At 37.6% G+C, this 25,387-nt stretch overlaps 1 protein-coding gene across 1 annotated transcript in view; it reads right to left on the bottom strand.

The window, feature by feature from the left end:
• The window catches only part of LOC133541076 (homeobox protein Dlx3b-like), a 59,156-nt gene that overhangs the window by 18,187 nt on the left and 15,582 nt on the right, over nt 1-25,387 (bottom strand). Inside the window, exon 2 of the mRNA XM_061884162.1 lies at nt 7,542-7,726. Within this exon, the coding sequence (XP_061740146.1) occupies nt 7,542-7,726 (185 nt within the window). The remainder of the gene's footprint in view (nt 1-7,541; nt 7,727-25,387) is intronic.

Below are 25,387 nucleotides of genomic sequence, written 5' to 3'. Positions count from 1 at the left end.
TTGTGACTCATCATCTAAACACCATGGATTTTCTTCGTATGTATGAATGTTCTCATTCATCTAGGTCACAGGTTTCAAACTGAAGGCCCGGTGGCCAAATCTGGCCCGCCACATTATTTTATGTGGCCCGTGAAAGCCTGGAAATAATGTGTGTTAATAAAATGCTGAATCTTTTCTTACTAAATGTATTTGTTCTTTCCCTTTTGACATGAAAAATCCTGTACTGCATTCAATTGCATATCTTTTAAAATACAATATTATCAAAATCTAAATAGTATATTATCATCCATCCATCCATCCATTTCCTACCGCTTATTCCCTTTTGGGGTTGCGGGGGGCGCTGGCGCCTATCTCAGCTACAATCGGGCGGGAGGCGGGGTACACCCTGGACAAGTCGCTATGTCTTCTAAAAATATTTTTTGTCAAACTTCAGATAAATACTGTACTTAAATATCTGCTCGACTTATGACTCCAAAACAAATGATCAATCAAATTGTAGACAATAGATTTTACGGTAAAATTCTGCCGACTGAGTTTTTTTTTTTTTTTTTTACGTAAAATCAACTTAGGTACTGTTTTCTGTCCATGTACAGCAAGACATTAAAACATAAAAAAACAAAAAAACATTAAAACAACATTTTACGGTTAAAAAAACAAAAACAGTGGTATTGTTTTTCCATTCTATTCCATTTATTAAATTTTTTTATATGCTGTAAAACAGACCACTGTTCTTACTGTAAAATTCTGCTGACTGAGCTGCCAGTTTATAAAGTAAAATTTAAGTTTTTTTTTGCAGCTTATGTAAAAAAATATATTGTTAAGGTATTATATATACATACATGCACATTCATTTATTACTCATTGTTAAAAGCGTCCTTCTGAAGGCAACCGTAATTGCGATGTGGCCCTAGATGAAAACGAGTTTGACACCCCCACCACTCTAGGTCATTCGATTTCCCCATATTTGTTTGACCTGGATTCACAGTCTATTTTCTCTCTTTGTAGCTTGTAGCTTTGATGTACGCTACCTAGCGAAATTGGTCTAAAAGTAGCAAAGCTAGAGGAAAAGCTATTCGTTAAAAAGTAGCTAAAATATTGGAAAATTGAGTTAAGCTACGTAGCTATGCTACATGTAGCTTGTTACTGCCCATCACTGCAAACTATTGCTACCAAGTATCGTCATGGCGAATGTAAGTTTTGTATACAAGGAACAATTCAATACACAATATGGAGAAAATGGAGCCGCTAGTTTTTTTCCCCACGCTTTGAACCCTGCAATTTTATACATGGCTGCGGCTGACTGATGGATTCTTCCGGGTTTACAAGCTTCACATGCCAACGATAAAATCAGCCTTGTCATATCGGAACAATGCCATTGTTGAACAGGTCACGTTGAACCAATGAAGTTGTTCACATTAAATCAGATGCACTCACACTATCAACCATTTAAGACATTATGGACTCAACTTTGTCATGGAGAAGATTTAGCTACATGCTAGCCTCCATGATATCCTTCTTTAATTCAACAAATGTCATCCAATTAGTTGAATTAAGTTTTGTCTTTCTAGGTAGCCATGTAATACGAGCTAACAAGCAACCAAGTGAGACTCTGGATGTTTTGGTCTGTTCTTACAGGGTTAATTGAAATTCGCTACAGCAACTAGTGGTGGAGAGGCCTGTAACGCTAACTTTTGCTAGCAGCCTAAACCAGTGTGTCTTAACCATAGGGCTCATTGTTGGGTTGCAAGCGTGGTATAGAGGCCCGCCAAAAATGTGTGTTTCTCAGCTGGGGTCCATATAGGTACTCAGTTGTAATACACTTTTTCACCCCTTGATGCAGTAACTACAATTCCAAACAAACCGAAGTCTGGAGCTAAAGCCATGGAGAAGTTTCTTAAGCGCATAAATTATGACTAAAGTGGTGAATATGTATTTTCATCTGCACATAAAATGTATTTACAGTTTATTTAAGAAACATGTTATCACTATTCATTATTGTCAGATTTTTTTGGACGTATATTTGAGTGGGCCCTGGGGGTTTTTCTTTAGTGGAAAAGCTGGATCCTGAGATCAAGCAGGACTTTGATGGACAACACAAAATGATCTAAATGAGTAGCCAATACTAGTTTTTGCTTTATTTGACTGTGTTTTGCTTAAACAATTGTATATACATAGCAACTGGCGCTGTGGTCAAAGTTGTAAATGCCTCAAAACACATTTTAGGATATTCAACATTTTACTGCCATGTGGTGGCTAAAGTCGATAGTGCACCCCACCAATTGTTTCATGTCTCAGGTAAACCGTAAAAATGTGGCAGTATGAATCCCCTCCCAAATGTAGGTCATTTTATTGAGGTGTGGGGTCAACAAGTCTTGTTCTATAGGAAATCATGAGAATGGGAATATCAGACAAATGACAAATGAGGTCTTTAACTTATGAAGTGATGAACAATTTCTATGACTTTAAAATGTAGTTTTAAAGAAATGTACAACTCATTTTTTGTTCGCATTTTAATGTTTGGATTAGAGTTTGGTTAATTAATCAGCACAACATAAAAATATTGTTTGTGATATTTTGTATAGGTTGATGGATTGCATAAGGCGATCAATTCGATAACCCTACATTAGGAAATGTTTAAAGTGGCTTTTTAGTCTGAAACCACGCACAAAACGCAAGAAACCTATTATATTTAACCGTACTGATAACACAAGTTTTAGTGGCGTTCAAGTGCACAAACAAGACATAAAAACAAGTCAGAGCTTTTCCTCCGCACTCGAGCCAAAATTCTTACCCACAGTGTATGCCAGATTTTTTTTTGTCACCATTTTGGTATTTTTTTTCCATGTATTGAACTTGTCTGTGTATTGTACTTGTTGATTATTACACTGCCGTATTAGACATGTGTAATATATGTGCAAGAATGTTCTGAGTCCAGTTGTTATTAACTGTGGGAAATGATTACGCTTTTAACATGTCAATCATTTTCACAACTCACTTCTACCTGAAGCATTGAGGAGGCAAATGTACATACAGTTAGAATATTTATTACATTGCAGTAATATTGGGAAAAACAAAAAAACAAACAAAACAAAAAAAAAAAATATATATATATATATATATACGAGTCTGTTTGTGTGTATGTATATATATATATATTAGGGGTGGGCAAATTAATGCGTTAATTACGAGTTAACTCATCAATCTATTAACGCCGACAATTATTTTATTATTTTATCGCGTATTAGCGTATGTTGTTTACATGCTTTTATTTTGTTAACGCCTTTTCTTATAAAGATCGCGGCGCCCGGACGGGCTTCGGCGTGGAGGGGCTCTTGGTAAAGATGGAACATTTGGCAAAAATACCGGACAATTCTGCAAATTCCATGGCTGGCTTACAGCGTGGTCACTCCGGGATCACTTACGACCGCCAGACAATTCTGGATGTGGATAGATCGGGCCGTTTTGGACTGAATGACGCGTGTTTGCTAGACCGGCTGGCTAGCATGGGAATACTTTGCCGGCTACATCCAGCGGCCTGTGAAGCAGCGGAGTATTTGTGTTGTCTGTCTATTTATGAATAATGCAGACGAGGAGTGTTGGCTGAGTTCTTAACGTTTGCTTTCAGAGCGTGCATATCACAACATACAAGATGCCGTCATGGCAACACACAACCTTTACCGGGCGACCGCGCATGCTCGTCTCTCCTGTTGCATGCTGGGTAGGGTAGTTCTTTTTTCCCTGGCTCATAACATCACAATATAGTACCATGTATACATATAAGAGTATATATACATATACATACATATATATACATACGTACATACATACATATATACATACATGTATACTCACACACATATATACTTATATATAAACACATATATATATATATATATATACACATACATACGTACATATATACATACATAAATACATACATATATACCCACTAGGGGTGTAACGGTACGTGTATTTGTATTGAACCGTTCCGGTACGGGGATTTCGGTTCGGCACACGGGTGTACCGAACGAGTTTGTAAGCAAAAGTCCTCACAAGCTGCTCTGCTTTCTGCCTCTGTCTCCTACACAGCACCCAGCATTTACCAACCCACACAACTGTTTGATTGGTTAGATACAAAGCCAATCAGCAGTGCGAATTCAGAGCGATGTAACAGCCAATCAGCAGTGCGTATTCAGAGCGCATGTATTCAATGCTTCAGCGTCGAGCAGACAGGTGTTTAGCAGGGGAGCAACGGACAGCGTACTCTCCCCAAATTATAAAAAACACTTCCCAGTCACAACTACTACTAACCTCACTATGAGCCCGTTGACCTTCTAGAAACTCGCAGTTCTGGCTTGAGGTGAAGGCTAATTAGCTTTTAGCGTAACGTTAGCTAATTTTGCTGTGTGTGTGTGTGTGTGTGTGTGTGTGTGTGTGTGTGTTAGGGGCAGCAAAGCCCTGTCTGCCTGTTATTACATTGAACTCTATGGTGTTCAGGGATGATAGTCTCTCCAATTGCTGTTGTACTATTTTTCCAGCTATAGTTATATTAATCATTATTAATGTAGCAGCCTAGTTTTGAATGGCAGGGTCCCTGCTATCACATGTTGACAAAAATATAACATTTACATAATAAAAGTCACCTACAGGCTTCCCAAATGCTGTAATAAATTAAGCATGATGAGTTGACTTGAAACTGTTTAATGTTGCACTTTTTATATGTAGAACAAAGGTTTATTTAATCAAAGCAACAACTTGAGGCAGTTTAATGTGGATTAATGTGGGCAGAATGATTATAGCGTTCCCAATGTTAAAAGGATAAAGCCATTGTTTACAAATTTGGTAAATAAATAACCCAAAAATTTAGATTTTGTTGTTTTCTTACTGTACCAAAAATGAACTGAACCGTGACCTCTAAACCAAGGTACGTACGAAACCAACATTTTTGTGTACCGTTACACCCCTAATACCCACATATACATATATATATATATATATATATATATATATATATGTATGTGTGTGTGTGTGTGTTAATGCGTGTGCATATATATATATATATATATATATATATATATATATACATACATACATATTTATACGTACATACATACATACATATATATATATATATATATATATATATATATACATACAGAAATACATACAAATTTCCCCACATACATACATATATACATATATCTATACTTACATATACATATGTACTTATATATATATATATATACTTACATATATTTATAAATATACTTACATATATATACATACGTATATATATATACATACATACATACATATATATGTACATACACACATAAATACTTACATATATACACATACATACATGCACACTTATATATATATGTATATATATATATATATACTGTATGTATGTGTATACATATATACACACACATACTTACAGTATATATATATATATATACACACACACACACACACACACACACACAGGTATATACAGTATATATAACAGTTATAACAGTATATATATATGTATATATATATATATATAAAACTGTTAATTGTAATAATTCAAATATCGTTATAAGTGCTTCCTAACAGACTGCAATCTATTTGTAGTGGTAGAAGTTGTAAGGTAATTACATCATTCTCCAATTTGCGTGGTTGGCCGTGACGCATTTGAGTGGAATTTTTATGAGCGCTGTATGAGACAGTAATATTGTTGTGTTAGACAGTAAACAAATACCTTTAAACATACAAACGACAATTTCCCCATTAATTTGAGCGAGGATGTAAGGTTCGTGTTTGAGGATATTGATAGCGACGGACTACAAAAAAAAAAAAGATTAAAAAAAAAAAGTTAAAAAAAAAAACGCGATTGCATTGGGACGGATTCCGATGTTTTTAGACACATTTACTAGGTGAATTCTGGGAAATCCCTTATCTTTCTATTGTGTTGATAGTGTTTTAGTGAGTTAAATAGTACCTGATAGTCGGAAGGGTGTCTCCACGGATGTCTTGACGCGCAGTGTCTCAGGGGAGTCGACGGCAGCTTTATGGACGGCACAAGCTCAGCTTTTCTCCGGTAAGAACTGACTTTTTAACCACAATTTTCTCACCGAAACCTGCTGATTGACATTTGGTAGGGATCCATGTTGGCTTGACCGCGCTCTGATCCATAGGAAAGTTTCACCTCCAGGAATTTTAAACAAGGAATCACCGTGTGTTTGTGTGGCTAAAGGCTAAAGCTTCCCAACTCCATCTTTCTACTGTGACTTCTCCAATATTAATTGAACAAATTGTAAAAGATTCAGCAACACAGATCTCCAAAATACTGTGTAATTATGCCGTTAAAGCAGACGACTTTTAGCTGAGTGTGTGTGCAGCGCTCATATTTCCTTAAAACCCGTGACGTCTTGCGTACACGTCATCCTTACACAACATTTTCAAGATGAAACTCCCGGGAAATTTAAAATTCTAATTTAGTAAACTAAAAAGGCCATATTGGCATGTGTTGCAATGTTAATATTTCATCATTGATATATAAACTATCAGACTGCGTGGTGGGTAGTAGTGGGTTTCAGTAGGCCTTTAAGGCAACGGGAGTTGTGTAAATCCTTCAGGGAGATATGTCGGATATTTGATTTGTTTTTTTAAGGGAGATAATTACCCTCCCTGGTAATTAATCACAATTATCAAAGAGTAATTCTATTAGTATTTTTTTTGATCAAGTAACAAGTAACTATAATTTATTACTTTTTAAAAGTAATTTTCCCAAAACTGCAAACTCATTCATTCACTCACAAGATGAACTGTTAAAATAACATAGTCAACAAAACCAGCAGGACCAGAAATAAACTGGCCAACCTGTTTTGATTCTTGAGATGAAAAGGTATGAATATTTGATGAAAGTATTATTATTGGACCGGCCAATATGAGGAATTATGATCCATCCATCCATCCATTCTCTACCGCTTATTCCCTTTTAGGGGTGGCGGGGGGCGCTGGCGCCTATCTCAGCTACAATCGGGCGGAAGGCGGGGTACACCCTGGACAAGTCGCCACCTCATCACAGGGCCAACACAGATAGACAGACAACATTCACACTCACATTCACACACTAGGGACAATTTAGTGTTGCCAATCAACCTATCCCCAGGTGCATGTCTTTGGAAGTGGGAGGAAGCCGGAGTACCCGGAGGGAACCCACGCATTCACGGGGAGAACATGCAAACTCCACACAGAAAGATCCCGAGCCTGGATTTGAACCCAGGACTGCAGGAATTATGATGTCACACCAAAAAATCCAATACCATAAAAAATAGCTCTGATAACTGATATTGCGGTAAAATTACCCTTGCTGTGCTGTAGGTGGGTAAGGGTGAGGGAATCAAGTGCTCCTTTCCGCCTACTTACGCACTGTGAGGCTGTCGTAGACCTACCCCAAAACAAACATGGCGTCGAGCGTGTGGAAATTCTTCCCTGTATAAATGATAAAATGGCCATACAGATGTCGCCGGTTGTCGTGTGGGTGGCCTCACCTGTGTCTGTGTCAGACCCAACTGTGCCGCAAGCTCCGCCCTCTCCGGTAGGGCCAGGTACTGGGCGGACTGGAATCTCCTCTGCAGGACGGCCAGCTGGTAGCTGGAGTAAATAGTCCGGGGCTTCCGCACTTTCTTCGGCTTCCCGTTGACCATCCGCACCTCCATTTCCGGTTCTTCTTTCACTGTAAGAGGACACTTCTCGTGAAATCGGTTCATGTCATGAAAAAAATATATATTTTAAGTTATCACTATGTTAATTTTCTAAACTTTACTTCTTCTCTGAAGTTCTATGCGGAACCCGTTAAAAATGCCGCCACATGGAGGGGGTGAACATACCGTATTTCCTTGAATTGCCGCAGGGCATATAGTATGCGCCTGCCTTAAATTATTGCCGGGTCAAACTCGCTTCGCAAAATAATTAGCGCATGCTTAGTATTACTGCCTAGTCAAACTCATGACGTCACGAGTGACACTTCCCCTGTCATCATTTTCAAAGTGGAGGAGGCTGATTTTAATACCGGTAATTTGAAATCGCATAAAGGGAAGAAGATTAAGAGCTATTCAGTAGGATTTAAGGTCCAAGATTACATCACATTCAAATTTTTACTGCATGCCTTTGGTAAGTGCCGTAGTGAGAAGAGGTTTTAAAATAATTAGCGCATGCTTACTTTTACCGCATGCCTTTGGTAAGCGCAGGAGTGAGAAGAGGTTTTAAATTAATTAGCGCCCCGGCGGCAATTCAAGGAAATACGGTAAGCGAGTATTGACATGACCAAAATCAAAACTGTAACTAGCCGTTGTCTGCAATTTTGCCAGCAATATAAAAAGAATGCGCAATAATTAAGGATTTTTGAAACTACTACAGTTTTTTCTCAATGTGTGCCTATTAGGGTTGTACGGTAAACTGGTACTAGTATAGTACCGCGATACTAATGAATCATATTCGGTACTATACCGCCTCTAAAAAGTACCCAGCGGGAAGCAAACAGGTGGATCTACACATGACATCCACTGTAATGATACCAAGTACAGTAGCATATCTAGTTGATACTACTATGATTACATCAATATTTTTTAGCATCACCAAAAAAAAATAATTATATTATCTTTATAAATTCAGGAAATATGTCCCTGGACAACTGGTACTAGTATAGTACCGCGATACTAATGAATCATATTCGGTACTATACCGCCTCTAAAAAGTACCCCGCAGGAAACAAACACATAATAATAATAATAATGGATTAGATTTATATCGCGCTTTTCTATTGTTAGATACTCAAAGCGCTCACAGAGAAGTGGGAACCCATCATTCATTCACACCTGGTGGTGGTAAGCTACATCAGTAGCCACAGCTGCCCTGGAGTAGACCGACGGAAGTGTGGCTGCCAGTCTGCCCCTACGGCCCCTCCAGTGTGAGCGGCACCGGGGGCAAGGGTGAAGTGTCCTGCCCAAGGACACAACAGCAGCGATTTGGATGTCAGTAGGTGGGAAGCGAACCTGCAACCCTCAGGTTTCTGGCACGGCCGCTCTACCCACTACGCCATGCCGCCCCACACATGACATCCACTGTAATGATACCAAGTACAGGAGCATATCTAGTCGATACTACTATGATTACATCAATATTTTTTAGCATCACAAAAAAAAAAAAAATGAAAAAGAAAATGTATATTATCTTTATAAATTAAGGAAATATGTCCCTGGACACATGGGAACTTAAATGATGACCATTGTATGATCCTGTAACTACTTGGTATCGGATTGATACCAAAATTTGGGGTATCATCCAAAACTAATGTAAAGTATCCAAACAACAGAAAAATAAGTAATTATTACATTTTAACAGAAGTGTAGACAGAACATGTTAAAAAAGAAAGTAACCATATATTAACAGTAAATGAAGAAGTAGATTATTAATTCATTGTCTACCACTTGACCTTAATATTGACCCAATAATAAAAAGATAAATGACACAATATGTTACTACATACGTCTGCAGACTAATTAGGAGACTTTGTTTGTTTACTTACTACTAAAAGACAAGTTGTTTAGTATGTTCATTATTTTATTTCACGACAAAATTGGAAAAGGAAACATTTATTTGATGTACCGTAAGATTTTTTTGTATAAATAAAGTCAATAATGCCTCGTTCTGTGGTCCCCTTTATTTAGAAAAGTATCAAAAAGTATCAAAATACAATTTGGTACCGGAACCAAAATAATGGTATCGGGACAACCCAAGTGCATATTTTTATCTAGATTTTTTTTTCTTAACATTTATTTACAGAGGAATATCCCATTGGGATTAGGATCACATCAAAAAAGATTAACAATGATCAACTTTTGGCGGAATATAGAGCTTTGAATACTATTGTGATAGCATGATAAAGCAATTTGATGACATGTTCTCGCTGGGTCCCACAATTCTGATGGCAACAAGGGAACGAACGCATCCTTAAAAACAATATGGCATTCATAATTAGGGGCTAATGTCCCTCCACAGTGCAAAGCCAAATAAAGTCAGTAATACTTGCCTGCATGGTGACAAATAAACTACAGTATTTTTCTCACAAGCACCACACACAAGGAGGATATGCTAACAGCAAGCTCGAGCTTTTGAAGGTGGGCCAGAATCCGTCCTGTATATGGTCGATACTACAGTGATTAGGTCGTTTTTTTTTGTCCTTTTTTTTTTTATTGTTTACAAACTCTTGAAATAAGTCACAGGACACAGGAGGGCTTTAAGGGCAGCAACCAAAATATTTACATCAGAGCCAATAATAGAAAATCATTAATCTTTTCAATCAATCAATCAATCAATGTTTACTTATATAGCCCTAAATCACTAGTGTCTCAAAGGGCTGCACAAACCACTACGACATCCTCGGTAGGCCCACATAAGGGCAAGGAAAACTCACACCCAGTGGGACGTCGGTGACAATGATGACTATGAGAACCTTGGAGAGGAGGAAAGCAATGGATGTCGAGCAGGTCCAACATGATACTGTGAAAGTTCAATCCATAATGGATCCAACACAGTCGCGAGAGTCCAGTCCAAAGCGGATCCAACACAGCAGCGAGAGTCCCGTTCACAGCGGAGCCAGCAGGAAACCATCCCAAGCGGAGGCGGATCAGCAGCGCTGAGATGTCCCCAGCTGATACACATGCAAGCAGTACATGGCCACCGGATCGGACCGGACCCCTCCACAAGGGAGAGTTGGACATAGAATAAAAAGAAAAGAAACGGCAGATCAACTGGTCTAAAAAGGGAGTCTATTTAAAGGCTAGAGTATACAAATGAGTTTTAAGGTGAGACTTAAATGCTTCTACTGAGGTGGCATCTCGAACTGTTACCGGGAGGGCATTCCAGAGTACTGGAGCCCGAACGGAAAACGCTCTATAGCCCGCAGACTTTTTTTGGGCTTTGGGAATCACTAATAAGCCAGAGTCCTTTGAACGCAGATTTCTTGCCGGGACATATGGTACAATACAATCGGCAAGATAGGATGGAGCTAGACCGTGTAGTATTTTATACGTAAGTAGTAAAACCTTAAAGTCACATCTTAAGTGCACAGGAAGCCAGTGCAGGTGAGCCAGTACAGGCGTAACGTGATCAAACTTTCTAGTTCTTGTCAAAAGTATAGCAGCCGCATTTTGTACCAACTGTAATCTTTTAATGCTAGACATGGGGAGACCCGAAAATAATACGTTACAGTAGTCGAGGCGAGACGTAACAAACGCATGGATAATGATCTCAGCGTCTTTAGTGGACAGAATGGAGCGAATTTTAGCGATATTACGGAGATGAAAGAAGGCCGTTTTAGTAACGCTTTTAATGTGTGCCTCAAAGGAGAGAGTTGGGTCGAAGATAATACCCAGATTCTTTACCGTCTCGCCTTGTTTAATTGTTTGGTTGTCAAATGTTAGAGTTGTATTATTAAATAGAGTTCGGTGTCTAGCAGGACCGATAATCAGCATTTCCGTTTTTTTGGCGTTGAGTTGCAAAAAGTTAGCGGACATCCATTGTTTAATTTCATTAAGACACGCCTCCAGCTGACTACAATCCGGCGTGTTGGTCAGCTTTAGGGGCATGTAGAGTTGGGTGTCATCAGCATAACAGTGAAAGCTAATACCGTATTTGCGTATGATGTCACCTAGCGGCAGCATGTAGATGCTGAAGAGTGCAGGGCCAAGGACCGAACCCTGGGGAACTCCACACGTTACCTTAACGTAGTCCGAGGTCACATTGTTATGGGAGACGCACTGCATCCTATCAGTAAGATAAGAGTTAAACCAAGACAGGGCTAAGTCTGACATACCAATTCGTGTTTTGATACGTTCTAATAAAATATTATGATCGACGGTATCGAAAGCAGCGTTAAGATCGAGGAGCAGCAACATAGATGACGCATCAGAATCCATCGTTAGCAATAGATCATTAGTCATTTTTGCGAGGGCTGTCTCCGTGGAGTGATTTGCCCTGAAACCGGATTGAAAGGTTTCACATAGATTGTTAGACGCTAAGTGTTCATTTAACTGCTCCGCATCAATTTTTTCGAGGATTTTTGAAATAAAGGGAAGGTGAGACACCGGTCGGTAGTTTACCATGAGGTCAGGATCGAGGTTAGGTCTTTTAAGAAGAGGATGAATAACCGCTTTTTTGAATGCTAGGGGAACAGTGCCCGAGGAGAGTGATAAGTTTATAATATTTAGCACTGATGGACCTAATAATACAAAGAGCTCCTTGATCAGTTTCCCAGGAAGAGGGTCAAGTAAACATATTGTTTGTTTTATTCCATTTACACGTTGTAACAATTCCTCTAATGTTATTTCCTCAAAACGAGAGAAACTATTTTGGAGGGCAGTATCCGCCGTATATACCATCGTATCAGTGTTAATAGAACCCAGTTGTAGCTGGGACGCATTGTCTTTAATCTCCTTTCTAATGACTTCAATTTTCTTACTAAAGAATTGCATAAAGTCATCAGCTGAGTGGGTTGAGCTACTGGAGGGGGTCCCTTGTTGGGTTAGCGATGCTACCGTACTAAACAAAAATTTAGGATCGTTTTTATTGCGGTGGATGAGATTTGAGTAATATTTAGCTTTAGCTAAGGTAAGCATGCGTTTATAAGTTATTAAACCATCACTCCATGCTTGATGGTGCTCTTCAAGTTTAGTCGTGCGCCATTTGCGTTCCAGCTTTGTACATAATAATTTCTGAGCTCTAGTTTCTTCTGTAAACCACAGGGTACGCTTTTTTGGAGCCTTTTTTAACTTTAGCGGTGCTATGTTATCAATGGTTTCACGCAGGGCGTCGTTAAAGTTGTTAGTGAGGTTATCAATAGAGCCCACATATTTTGGGAATGGTGCCATTACCGAGGGCAGTAGGTCAGCAAGAGTTGTCGTTGTGGCCGTATTAATGTTGCGGCTGCTATAGTGGTTATTATTATCATTAGTTTGACGAACATGCGTCTGAACCTCGAATTTTATAAGGTAATGATCGGACAATACTTTAGTATACAGGAGTATCGTAACTTTGGAAACGGTGATACCCCTGACAAGCACTAGGTCTATCGTATTACCGTTGCGATGCGTGGGTTCATTTATTATTTGTGTGAGACCACAGCTATCAATTATAGTTTGGAGCGCTACGCACGGTGGGTCCGATGGGGTATTCATATGGATATTAAAGTCCCCCATTATGATTATATTATCGGCGTGTGTCACTAGATCAGCAACGAACTCTGAGAATTCATTGATAAAGTCCGAATAAGGCCCTGGGGGGCGGTAGATAACAGCCATGTGTAGAGGGAGCGGTGTGACAGACTTCATAGTAAGCACCTCAAACGATTTATATTTATCATTTATGTTAGGACTAAGGTTAAAGTTTTCGTTGTATATTAGTGCGACCCCCCCCACCCCTTTTAAGCGGACGGGCAATATGTGCATGTGTAAAGTTAGGAGGACATGCCTCATTTAGCGCAAAAAAGTTGTTTGGTTTAAGCCAGGTTTCGCTGAGACCGATGACGTTAAGATTGTTGTCTCTGATGATATCATTAACTAACAACGTTTTGGGAGACAATGATCTTATGTTTAAAAAACCTATATTATAGGTAGTGGGCTGTTTCAGGGAATTTTTGATCAAATTATCCGTAGTAGCAATATTAATAATGTTGTGTTTATTATGCCCAGTGCATTTAGTATAGTTACGACCATATCTAGGAATTGATACGACGGGAATTTTCCGGTTGTTTGATTGTTGCTTTGATAAACTGCACGCATCATGGTTAGCCACCTCAGTAACGGGGATTTTCCGATTGTTTGTTTGTTGCTTTGATAAACTGCACGCATCATGGTTAGCCACCTCAGTAAAACACATGTCCAACTCTGAAACACTCAAAGCAGAAAAAACTTGTTCTAATTTAACAGACTCCTTACCCAGACCAGTAGTCTCGCATCTTCCATTTAAATGCGGCTGCAGGATGGAGGGAAGTGGTGTTCTGTGGGGATTAGCCTTCTGCTTTGTTTTTAGCCCCGCTCGACATCCGCGTTTCCGATCACACCGCTGGCGTCTGCTCCGTAGACGGCCCCCGCTGCTACTAGACTCCCCTGCTTCACAGGCCGCTGGATGTAGCCGCCGACGTATTCCCATGCTAGTTAGCACGTCGAACAAGCACGTGTCTATCAATTGTTACACTTTCATCCTTTTATTTGTCTGATTATAATTGCTATCAAAAATGATCTGGAATATTTAAAGTACAGTATCAATATCAGCATTGGTAGGACCAATACTGCCGCTGTAACTGCTTGGTATTGGATCGATACCCAAACTTGTAGTATCACCCAAAACTAATGTAAAAGATGCAAACAACAGAGGAATACGTGTTTATTACATTTTAACACAAGCGTAGCGAGAACCACGTTTCAACAGAAAGGAACCATATATCAACGGTAAATTATCGAGTAGATTCTTAAAGTTTTCAGAAAATAATACAACTGGAAATGACGCAAAATGTTACCACAAGTCAGCAGCCAAATAAGGAGCCTTTGTAACACATTTTGAAATGCTTTTATTAAAATTGATATACCAAATAATATATCTTGATACTGTATTTATCATTATTGCAATGTTACGGTAAGTTAAAGTACCAATGATTGTAACACATACTAGGTGTGGCAAAATGATTCTCTGCATTTGACCCATCACCCTTGATAACCCCCTGGGAGGTGAGGGGAGCAGTGGGCAGCAGCGGTGCCGCGCCCGGGTATCATTTATGGTGATTTAACCTCCAATTTACAACCTTTAATGCTGAGTGCCAAGCAGAGAGGTAACGGGTCCCATTTGTATAGTCTTTGGTATGACTCGGCCGGGATTTGAACTTACGACCTACCGTTCTCAGGGCGGACACTCTTCCATACTGTGATATAGATTTCAAGCCACATCGCCCATCCATAAATGAAATCAAGAATCTCTTTTGGTGCATTCTTTAATTGCTGTGATAGAGGGTAATAAATCCATGCTTTTATTTTGAAGCTCACTTTGCACTAAACAGGAAGTAACTATGTGCATGCATTAATAGTAGGTATGTTGTTGTTGTGTCACGCCGCTTAGTGTCGACACACGTCAACATAAACAGACCCATTCCTCATAGAAATGATTGCATCATATATCAACATAAGCGTGTATCTCCATGTCGACTAAAACAGGCACTTTTTCATAATACTAAGAACACAGGGGCTGTCCACTGTCTTCTCCTCACGCTTCACACAATAAAAGCAGCTTTAAATGGGTCCCCACGGAGAAGGCTCCACAGCAGAGACGTAGCACAGAAATAGCCGTGGCTGCTACAACTCCTACATTTCAAAGAAAATTCCACCAGCACTCTCAACTTATAATTTTGGTCTGAGTGTCCCACACAGTCAGGGAGGGAGATGGAGATTTATTGCTGCTTTTCATGTTGACTGGAGAACAGCTTCTATACATACATCGCTCCCATTGAGTGGCCATAGCATGACTCTTGCATCACTTTTTAACGTACTGGCTTTTCCTGAGGTAGATCAGTTTTGTTTAGATACATAATACTACATATATACTATATATATATATATATATGTATATATATATATATATATGTATATGTATATATATATATATATATATATATATATATATATAGTACATATATATACACACACACATATACTGTATATATACACACACATATATGTATAAATATATACATACATATATATATACATACCTACATAGATATTTATACATACCTACATCCATATATATATATAAATACATACATATTTATACATACCTACATACATATATACATACCTACATACATATATACGTACATACATACATACATACATACATACATACATACTTACATACATTCACATACATATATGTATATATATATGTATAAATAGATATACACATACATATATACGCATATATAAATATATACATACATACACATCTAGATATATAAATACATATATACATATCCATACATATACAGTATATATAAATATATACATTTATATGTATATATATATATATATATATATATATATATATATATAGATGGGTATGTACTGTATGTATATATTTATATATGTGTATATATATAAGTATATATATATATATATATATATATATGTGTGTATATATATATATATATATAAATACATATATATATATGTGTATGTGTATATTTTTTTATTTGGCTGGGTTTGCACAAACAGCGAAATCAAGTAAATATAATTACTCTAAATTCCGGACTACAGGCCGCTACTTTTTTTTCTATGCTTTGAATCCTGCGGCTTTTAAGACGGAGCGGCTAATTTATGGATTTTTCTTCGCGGACGACAATAATAGAAATAATTTTAATAATAAAAACAAGTAAAAACACTGACAGGGTGTTTCATTCGTTGTGCTATGGCACCATATTTTAGACAAATTCGCTCATTGTAGGGGCTGCAGTGTTTTTTCATTAATCAGTGGCGCTTTTTTTTTTTCCAGTCGGAGTGCTGGTTAGTCTTCTAGCCGTCCATAGCGTTTCTGCTCGTATGGATTCTTCACTCATTACGCCAATCAACGTTTGTAAGTTTGACAGTATCCGAAACTGAAACTATAAGTTGTCCCATGTGTGACATCTGCAGGAATGTTTTCATGTATATACTTCTACATGCATTAGTAATGTAATCAAGCTAGCGTTGTTAGCATTAGCTAAAATGTTCACAAGTGTCTGTGTTAGTATTATAAACTTACAAAGGCAAACTTTTTGTATTGTGTCAGTTTCACAAATGTGTCAGTAAATTCACCAAAACGTCACCGTAGACTTATTGAGTCTGTTTAGGCGATAACTTGTATTTTGTTTGATCAGCCCTTGTGTTAGCTCTGATATATAGCTCCCGGTTTGTAGCGTGCACAAAAAAACAAAATGTACGTCTTCAATTCCTCTTGCACGGCTGGACGGATATGCTTCCGACTATCTAAAAAAACGAGAAAAAACAAAAACTTCTGACTGCGATTTGACCGCGAGACAGCTTTTCTCTTAACAACAAATATCGTCACTAGGGTGGTATGGTATACCTGTACTAATAAAGTACTGCGGCACTATCCATCCATCCATCCATTTTCTACCGCTTATTCCCTTTCGGGGTCGCGGGGGGCGCTGGCGCCTATCTCAGCTACAATCGGGCGGAAGGCAGGGTACACCCTGGACAAGTCGCCACCTCATCGCAGGGCCAACACAGATAGACAGACAACATTCACACTCACATTCACACACTAGGGCCAATTTAGTGTTGCCAATCAACCTATCCCCAGGTGCATGTCTTTGGAAGTGGGAGGAAGCCGGAGTACCCGGAGGGAACCCACGCATTCACGGGCACTAATGAATTAAAAATAATACTATACTGTCTCTGAATAATACCGGTACTTTTTTTTTCTTAACGGACATAACGGTGAGCTGTTGTCACGTCGTGAAATTGCTGTTAAGGCGCATTCAAGGCAACGCCCACGCAAGAGTACTTACAAGCAGAAACAGTGTGAAGACAGAAGAGGGAGATTGGATGCATTTTGATTTAAAAACTAACAATAGAGGTGAAGATATAAACACTGAAGCGCCATTGTGCAGGCGGTGCTTCAAGACAGGGCTATCTAGCTAACAGCTCACATCTATCCGCAGTTTGCAGTGTTTGCCTACTTCTAAATCACAAATCCTCACCTCCATGGTGACAAATAAAGTACATTTCTTACAGGTATCATCCTCGCAGGACGAGGACATTCTTTACTACACACCCCAGGAGGATACAATAGTTAACCGCTAACCACTAACAGCAAGCTCGCGCTCCCGAATGTTAACAAAATCCATCAGCAGATCTACATTGACTGTAACGATACCAAGTTCAAGAGGTGTGTATAGTCGATACTATAATGATTACAACAATATTTTTTATTATCACAAAATATTTTGTCTTTTTTTATTGTATATTAGGTCAGAAAATATATCCCTGGACACAGAAGAAATGTAATGATCCTGTAACTACTTGGTATTGGACTGATACCAACATTTGTAATATCACCTAAAACTAAAGTAAAGTATCAAACAACAGAAGAAAAGGTTATTGTAACATTTCAACAGAGGTGTAGATATAACATGTTCAAATGGAAAGTAAGCAGATAACGTATTAACAATAAATGAACAAGTAGATTAATAATCAATGTTCTATTGCTTGTCACTCATAATTTTGACCGAATGAGCAATAACACAATATGTTACTGCATACGTCAGCTGCCAAATTAGAGCCTGTTTGCTTACTTACTAATAGAGAAGTTGTCTAGTATGTTTACTATCTTATTTAATGACAAAATTTATCTTGAATTGCAATAAAGAAAAAAGCATGTCTAATGCATCAAAAGATTTTGTCAAAATAAAGCCGATAATGACCTTTTTTAGGTGCCTTTTATTTTGAAATGTATTAAAAAGTATCAAAATACATTTTGGTGCCGGTACCAAAATATTGGTATCGGGACAACCCTAATCATCACATTTTAATCTCACGACAGCTGGTGCGGAAAACGCAGATGTTAGTTCTGTTTGTTGTTTGCGAGCCCTCGGCTTGATGCATGCACATAGCACTCAATGCACGGTTCCAATTCCTCGTGCACATCCAGACTGATATGCTCTTGACAAAATACAAGTTTTTTGAAGAAATATTGTCACGTTTTAATCTCGCGAGACCTCGTCACTCCTCGACTATGTCAGTTGCTATTAATCCTTATTCTTTAAAGGGGTTTGCCACTTGCTCAAAGCTACATTTTTTAAACCAAAAATATAACAATAAACACCACTGGTCAGTTCATGTTACAAATAGTGGTTTAATTGTTATATAGTTTTCACAATTCAAAAACGATATTTTTCCGATTCAAAAGGATTCTGTATTCATTCAATACATAGGATTTCAGCAGGATCTACCAGTCTGCTCACATGCAAGCAGAGTAGTAGATTTTTTTAAAAAAGTTTTTATAATTGTAAAGGACAATGTTTTATCAACTAATTGCAATAATGTAAATTTGTTTTAACTATAAAACGAACCAAAAATATGACTTATTTTATCTTTGTGAAATTATTGGACACAGTGTGTTGTCAAGCTTATGACATGCGATGCAAGTGTAAGCCACTGTGACACTATTGTTCTTTTTATTTTTATAAATGTCAAATGATAATGTCAATGAAGGATTTTTAATCACTGCTATGCTGAGATTATAACTAATATTGATACTGTTGTTGATAATATTCATTTTTGTTTCACTACTTTTGGTTTGTTCTGTGTCGTGTTTGTGTCTCCTTTCACTTGCTCTGTTTATTGCAGTTCTGAGTGTTGCTGGGTCAGGTTTGGTTTTGGAATTGGATTGCATTTTTATGGTATTGCTGTGTATTGGTTTGTTGGATTGATAAAAAAAAATAAAAAAAATTTGAAAAATAAAATATAAAATAAATTTTTTTAAAAATGAGAATCGATTCTCAATCGCACAACATGAGATTCGCGATTTCTATTCGAATCGTTTTTTTCCCACATCCCTAATATATATATATATACATACAGTATATATATATATATATATATATATATATATATATATATATATACATATATATACATACACAAACACATACATATATCCACACACATATACATGTATACACACATATATATACGCACACACACATATATATGCATACACACACATATATATACATATATGCACACACATATACATATATACATACACACACATATGTAATTATATATATATACACACACACACACATAGACACACAAACATTTATATATATATATATATATATATATATATATATATACATACACACACATATATACACATAGACACACAAACATATATATATATATATATACACACACACACACACACACACACACACATATATACACACACACTTATATATACACACACACATATATATATATACACAAACACATTATATCTATATATATACACACACACACACACACACACACACACACACATATATATATATATATATACACAAACACACACATTATATCCCTCTATCTATCTATTATATATATATATATATATATATATATATATATATATATATATATATATATATATATATATATATATATATATATATATATATATATATATATATATATATCTATCTATCTATCTATTATATATATATATATATATATATATATATATATATATATATATATATATATATATATACCTACATACCTATTTGTCTGGGGGTGTTGCTGCAAGCCTTGCGTGATAAGAAGCCTGCGTTGGTGGATGATTCAAAGACCGAGGCTGACTGACATGTCGTGACACCTGATGTACTGCGTGGCTGAGGGCCAAAGTCCCCCGGAGCCATTTGCAGTGCTCCCGACTGGAATGTCAGAAAAACAGTGCACCAGTCTGTCGAGTTTGCGTTTCTTCAAGTAATTCACACAGAGATGACTTACCAGCTCAAAAACCGCTGAAGGACGATGTTTTTGAGCCTTGTGGAGAAGGACGTGGTGAGTTCAAGTGTTCAACCATGGGCCATATTGTTTGAAAAAAATCCAAAATAAATTGTAATAGTCTCTATTCTCTACATTGCAGGTCTACATTGGTATCAAAATAAATCTGTTTATTATAGATATGAAAATGTAGATACTGTATAACAGTAAACGCCGCTTTATCATCGCATTTTAGCGGAAGACGAATGATACTTACACCATTGGAACATCTAAGTGTAAGCTTTCCAGCTAGGCTAAGTTTGTCACCCTAGTCTTTTGTTCGCTTATGTCCGACATTTAAGTGCCTGTGGTTTGAATTGTCTGCAGTTTTCCTAAAAATCGGTTATGTTTATCTTGTAAAGGCCTGTCATTTAGTTACATGGACATGTGTTTATTGAGACTGAACAATTACCATAGCAACACAGACACTAAAATGTAGCTGACCGAGTAGACCTCTGCCAAGAGGTCTGTAATTAACTGTTAACAAAAGTGAAAAAAGATTGTATTGGATTTGTGTTTAGTCAACAATCTACTTTCTGGTCCATGGAGAAAAAGCTGATGGCGAGTGCCATTGTGATTTCAGGAAGTTGGTCTCTTGATACCTAGTGTTTCGCATATTTTTATTTCTTTATTTGTGTCAGTCATATAAATTTGATGCTATCTGGCCGCCATTACTCATAAACATACCTCTGCACACCAAGTCTGCCAGAGAATAAGAAGACACAGCAGAAGGGATCAGTGTTGCCATCGTACTAACAATGTCCCTATTTCTAGCAAACAATCAGACCCTTCTAGATTGTTTTTCTTTTTTTTGTTTGTTTTTTCAAAAAAGTGACAAACATAGCATCTTGTTTTTGTGTTATTTGAGAGTTTTGAACATGGAAATATGTATAAAATGATCACACGTTCAAATGTTGATTACCTGTGATAATCAGAGTTGATTACTTGCTTGCCTAGTTTAAATTATCTTTTAAAAAGACCCCGGTATTTGGAAACAAATGCTATTCTATTGTCAGGAACCTTATTCAATGTTGTACCACAATTATTTGCTCCAGCAAGTTTTATCTAAAACCAGTCAGGTGTATTTTGAAGTGAAGTTTGCCAGTCTTCCCACTCATCTTTCCACTGACGTATATGCATTGATTTGTTGACCATGTAGCCCTACAGGTTAACGGCGCTAGCGCGCTCAAAACTAATAACCGGATTAATCTGTGTTTACACAGAATTAATGCAATCATTTAATGTGATTAATTGCATGCATCATCTTCGACAGTCTTTTTTTTCTTTTTTTTAATTAAATCAACATAAAAATATACAAGATACACTTTCAATTAGAGCATCAACCCAGCCCCCCAAAAAACCCATCCCTCCCCCATTCACACTCATCCACACCCACTCACACAAAAAACGTTTTTTTCTTTCTGCTACCAAAATTCTGGTTCCCACAACATATATAGTACTGTCTGCAAGGGACACAGTCCCTGAAACACACATGATTGTGTGTGCCGCAGGTCCACTAACATTATCATTAATTACTATTTTTGATGTAATTGTTTTGTATTATTTTACTTTCCTTTTTATCCACAAAAAAGGTTTTGACATGTACATGTCCCACGTAATGAACCACACATTTTTTTTTTTTGTAGATAATCTACCAACATTATTACCATTGACATGTAATGTAACCTGCATGCAAAGAACTCGGAGAATGTTTCCCATTTGGCAACTCTACCCTGTGGCCACGCCCTCTCGGGTAATACTCCTGTTGTTTTGATCTCTGTTCAAAATTGAGTGGTTGTCAAACATTTTTCAGCAAACTCAGCTCTCCAAATACCACCATAATGACCAACATTAAAATACAATAGCGTAGTAGGCCCACGTATCCATTAAAAACGAGGCCGAGGGGATATTTTTGGCCACTGTAACATTAAACACAACACACAAACATCTTCAACAATGATATCCATATGCAGTACACATTTACAGACGTGTTTGGCTTACCGCTGGTTGGAGGACAGTATGCGAGTCACTGCTCTCCAACCGCAACTGGTTTGGAACGAACAGTGTTCGGATTGTAATCATCCGAATATGATTAGCAGCAAAGTGGAGAGCCGTCAACGTTGTGGCTCGGAGAGCTAGTAAGCTAGCTCGATGATTAGCCAACTAGCTACTCAAATATGTTCATAATGTATTCTTATTCATATACTTTTCAAATATTCTTGTAATTACACCATATTTTCGGTATATTACATGGAATTTTTACCTGACATGTTTCGACTGTCATCTGCAGTCTTCTTCAGAAGACAGACCTAACAAGTATATCAATCATTCAATCAATCAATGTTTATTTATATAGCACTAAAACACAAGTCTCTCAAAAGGCTGCACAAGCCACAACGACATCCTTGGTTCAGAGCCCACAAAAGGGCAAGGAAAAACTCACAACCCGGTGGGACGTCAATGTAAATGACTATGAGAAACTTTCACTAATGTGAAAGTCCAGTCCATAGTGAATCTAACATAATAGTGAGAGTCCAGTCCATGGTCTACCTCATTGGCCATGCCTATAATAACGGCTGATAAGCAACAGGTCACAGTGGTCAGGCCTGAAGAAGACATGTTAGGCAAAAATTTCATCCAACATGCCAAAACAAATTCTCTGATTACAAGAACATTTAAAAAGTAGCCAACATTCTACCTCTGGGGTGTCAAACTCACGAGGGCCAGACTATTAAAATAATGGCATTATAATTAAAAAATATCTTTAGCTTGTTGTCTTTGTCTTACTTTGGCCGAAAATAGAACAAACACTTTTTGAAAATATTACAATAAAAATATAGAAAAAAAAATACCAGCAGCGGTAAAGTTTACTACTCAGTTGCCTAGTCGTTAAAGTGTCCGCCCTCAGATCGGTAGGTTGTGAGTTCAAACCCTGGCCGAGTCATACCAAAGTCTATAAAAATGGGACCCATTAACTCGGCATCAAGGGTTGGAAGTGGGGGTTAAATCACCAAAGTGATTCCCGGGCGCGGCCAACGCTGCTGCTCACTGCTCCCCTCACCTCCAAGGGGGTGATCAGGGGTGATGGGTCAAATGCAGAGAATAATTTCACCACACCTAGTATTTGTGTGTGACAATCACTGGTACTTTAACTTTAGATCCATGAAGGAAAGAAGAACGTGAATGAATGTTTATAACTGAATACATTTACATACGAATAAAAATGTGTTTTCTTTTGTATTTTGTTTTTAATATATTAAGTAATGTTTATGACAACCTTTTTCCAAAACACAATAAAGAATGTGGGACATAACAGGATAATGCATACATTTATCACTTGTTTTCAAAACGTTTACATAAAAGTGGGGCCCCATAAATTTACTGTGGGACACATTTTATGATTTGATGGGGTCACTGGGACTCCATTTTAAAAATTCTTAGCGCCAACACTGATGGGAGTATTGGTGCGTTCAAAACAGCAGCAGGCGGCTGTGGCCTGCGGGCCGGTTCTAATACCATCATCCCTGTAACGCCGATTCGGCATCGTGGTACCGGGTTCGATTCCCTCGAGGATGCGTCAAACGAAGAACACAAAGGTAAGATCTAACAAATTTATTAACAAAAAGTGAGCTCTGAACAAAAACACTGGAGCTAATAAAAAGGGAAACAAAAGACGCTAGCGTGAAAGCTAGGAAATATAAAGAACTAAGATTTGGCACGATGGCACAAAAAATGAAAACAAAGATGATTAGCATGTGAGCTAAAGATGATAACAAAGTGGCTTAGCTAATGAGCTAGCGAGAAAAACATACCTGACGTTACTTGTTGCATGTGAGCAAATTAGAGTCCCAGAAAGAATAAACAGAAGAGGCTGGCTTATAAAGGGAAGGTAATTAGCAGTGAACAGGTGTGCAGGAACCGGGAGTAACAGCTGAAACTAATAAGTAACCATGGTGATGGACTAAACGGGAAATAAACGGATCAGACGGAGAATGAGAACAAAGATGGAAACATAAACAATAATATTTGAAGATCCGAGTCACGGATCGCAACAATCCCAGGGGCTTTGACTTTGAAACATAGGCTCTAGCTTGTTTCGGTGCTTCTAATTGACTCTCCGTCCTTCAGGTAAGAGAAACAGCGATTCCCTGCGGCTGAGGCGAGCGTTAAATAAATGTTTACATTGTATATTTTTTGATATTTCATTAAAAAATAGGGAAAAAAACGCGGAACAGATATATTTACCCTAAAATGAATGTTAAAAATTGGAGATTGGGTAAATCCAATCCAATCCACTTTATTTGTACAGCACATTTAAACAACAGAAATGTTTCAAAAGTACAACAATATTAAAAACAATATTCAAATATTATCCTTGGCTACACCAATGACTGAATAAAAAAAAAAAACATATATAAATATAAAAGCAATATAAAAACAATATAAAAATAAAAATGATTGAAAACGAATTAAAACAATAAATAGAAATCAACATTTTTAAAACAGAGTACCACAGAGGACCACATAAATCACGTAGTGTTAAAAGCCAAAGAATAAAAGTGGGTCTTAAGACGACTTAAAACACTCCACTGTGGGAGCAGTTCGTACATGGAGTGTTCCAGAGCTTAGGACCAACCACAGACCCTGGTTTTAAGTCTCGTCTTGGGCACCACGAGCTGAAGATGGCTCTCGGACCTCAGAGCGCGCGCAGGATTGTAAATTTGGATGAGCTCCGAGGT

Source organism: Nerophis ophidion, linkage group LG23 (assembly GCF_033978795.1).
Source record: "Nerophis ophidion isolate RoL-2023_Sa linkage group LG23, RoL_Noph_v1.0, whole genome shotgun sequence".
NCBI classification, from domain to species: domain Eukaryota; kingdom Metazoa; phylum Chordata; class Actinopteri; order Syngnathiformes; family Syngnathidae; genus Nerophis; species Nerophis ophidion.
Note: the sequence above shows the minus strand (reverse complement) of the source record. Positions and strands in the feature narration are given on the sequence as shown.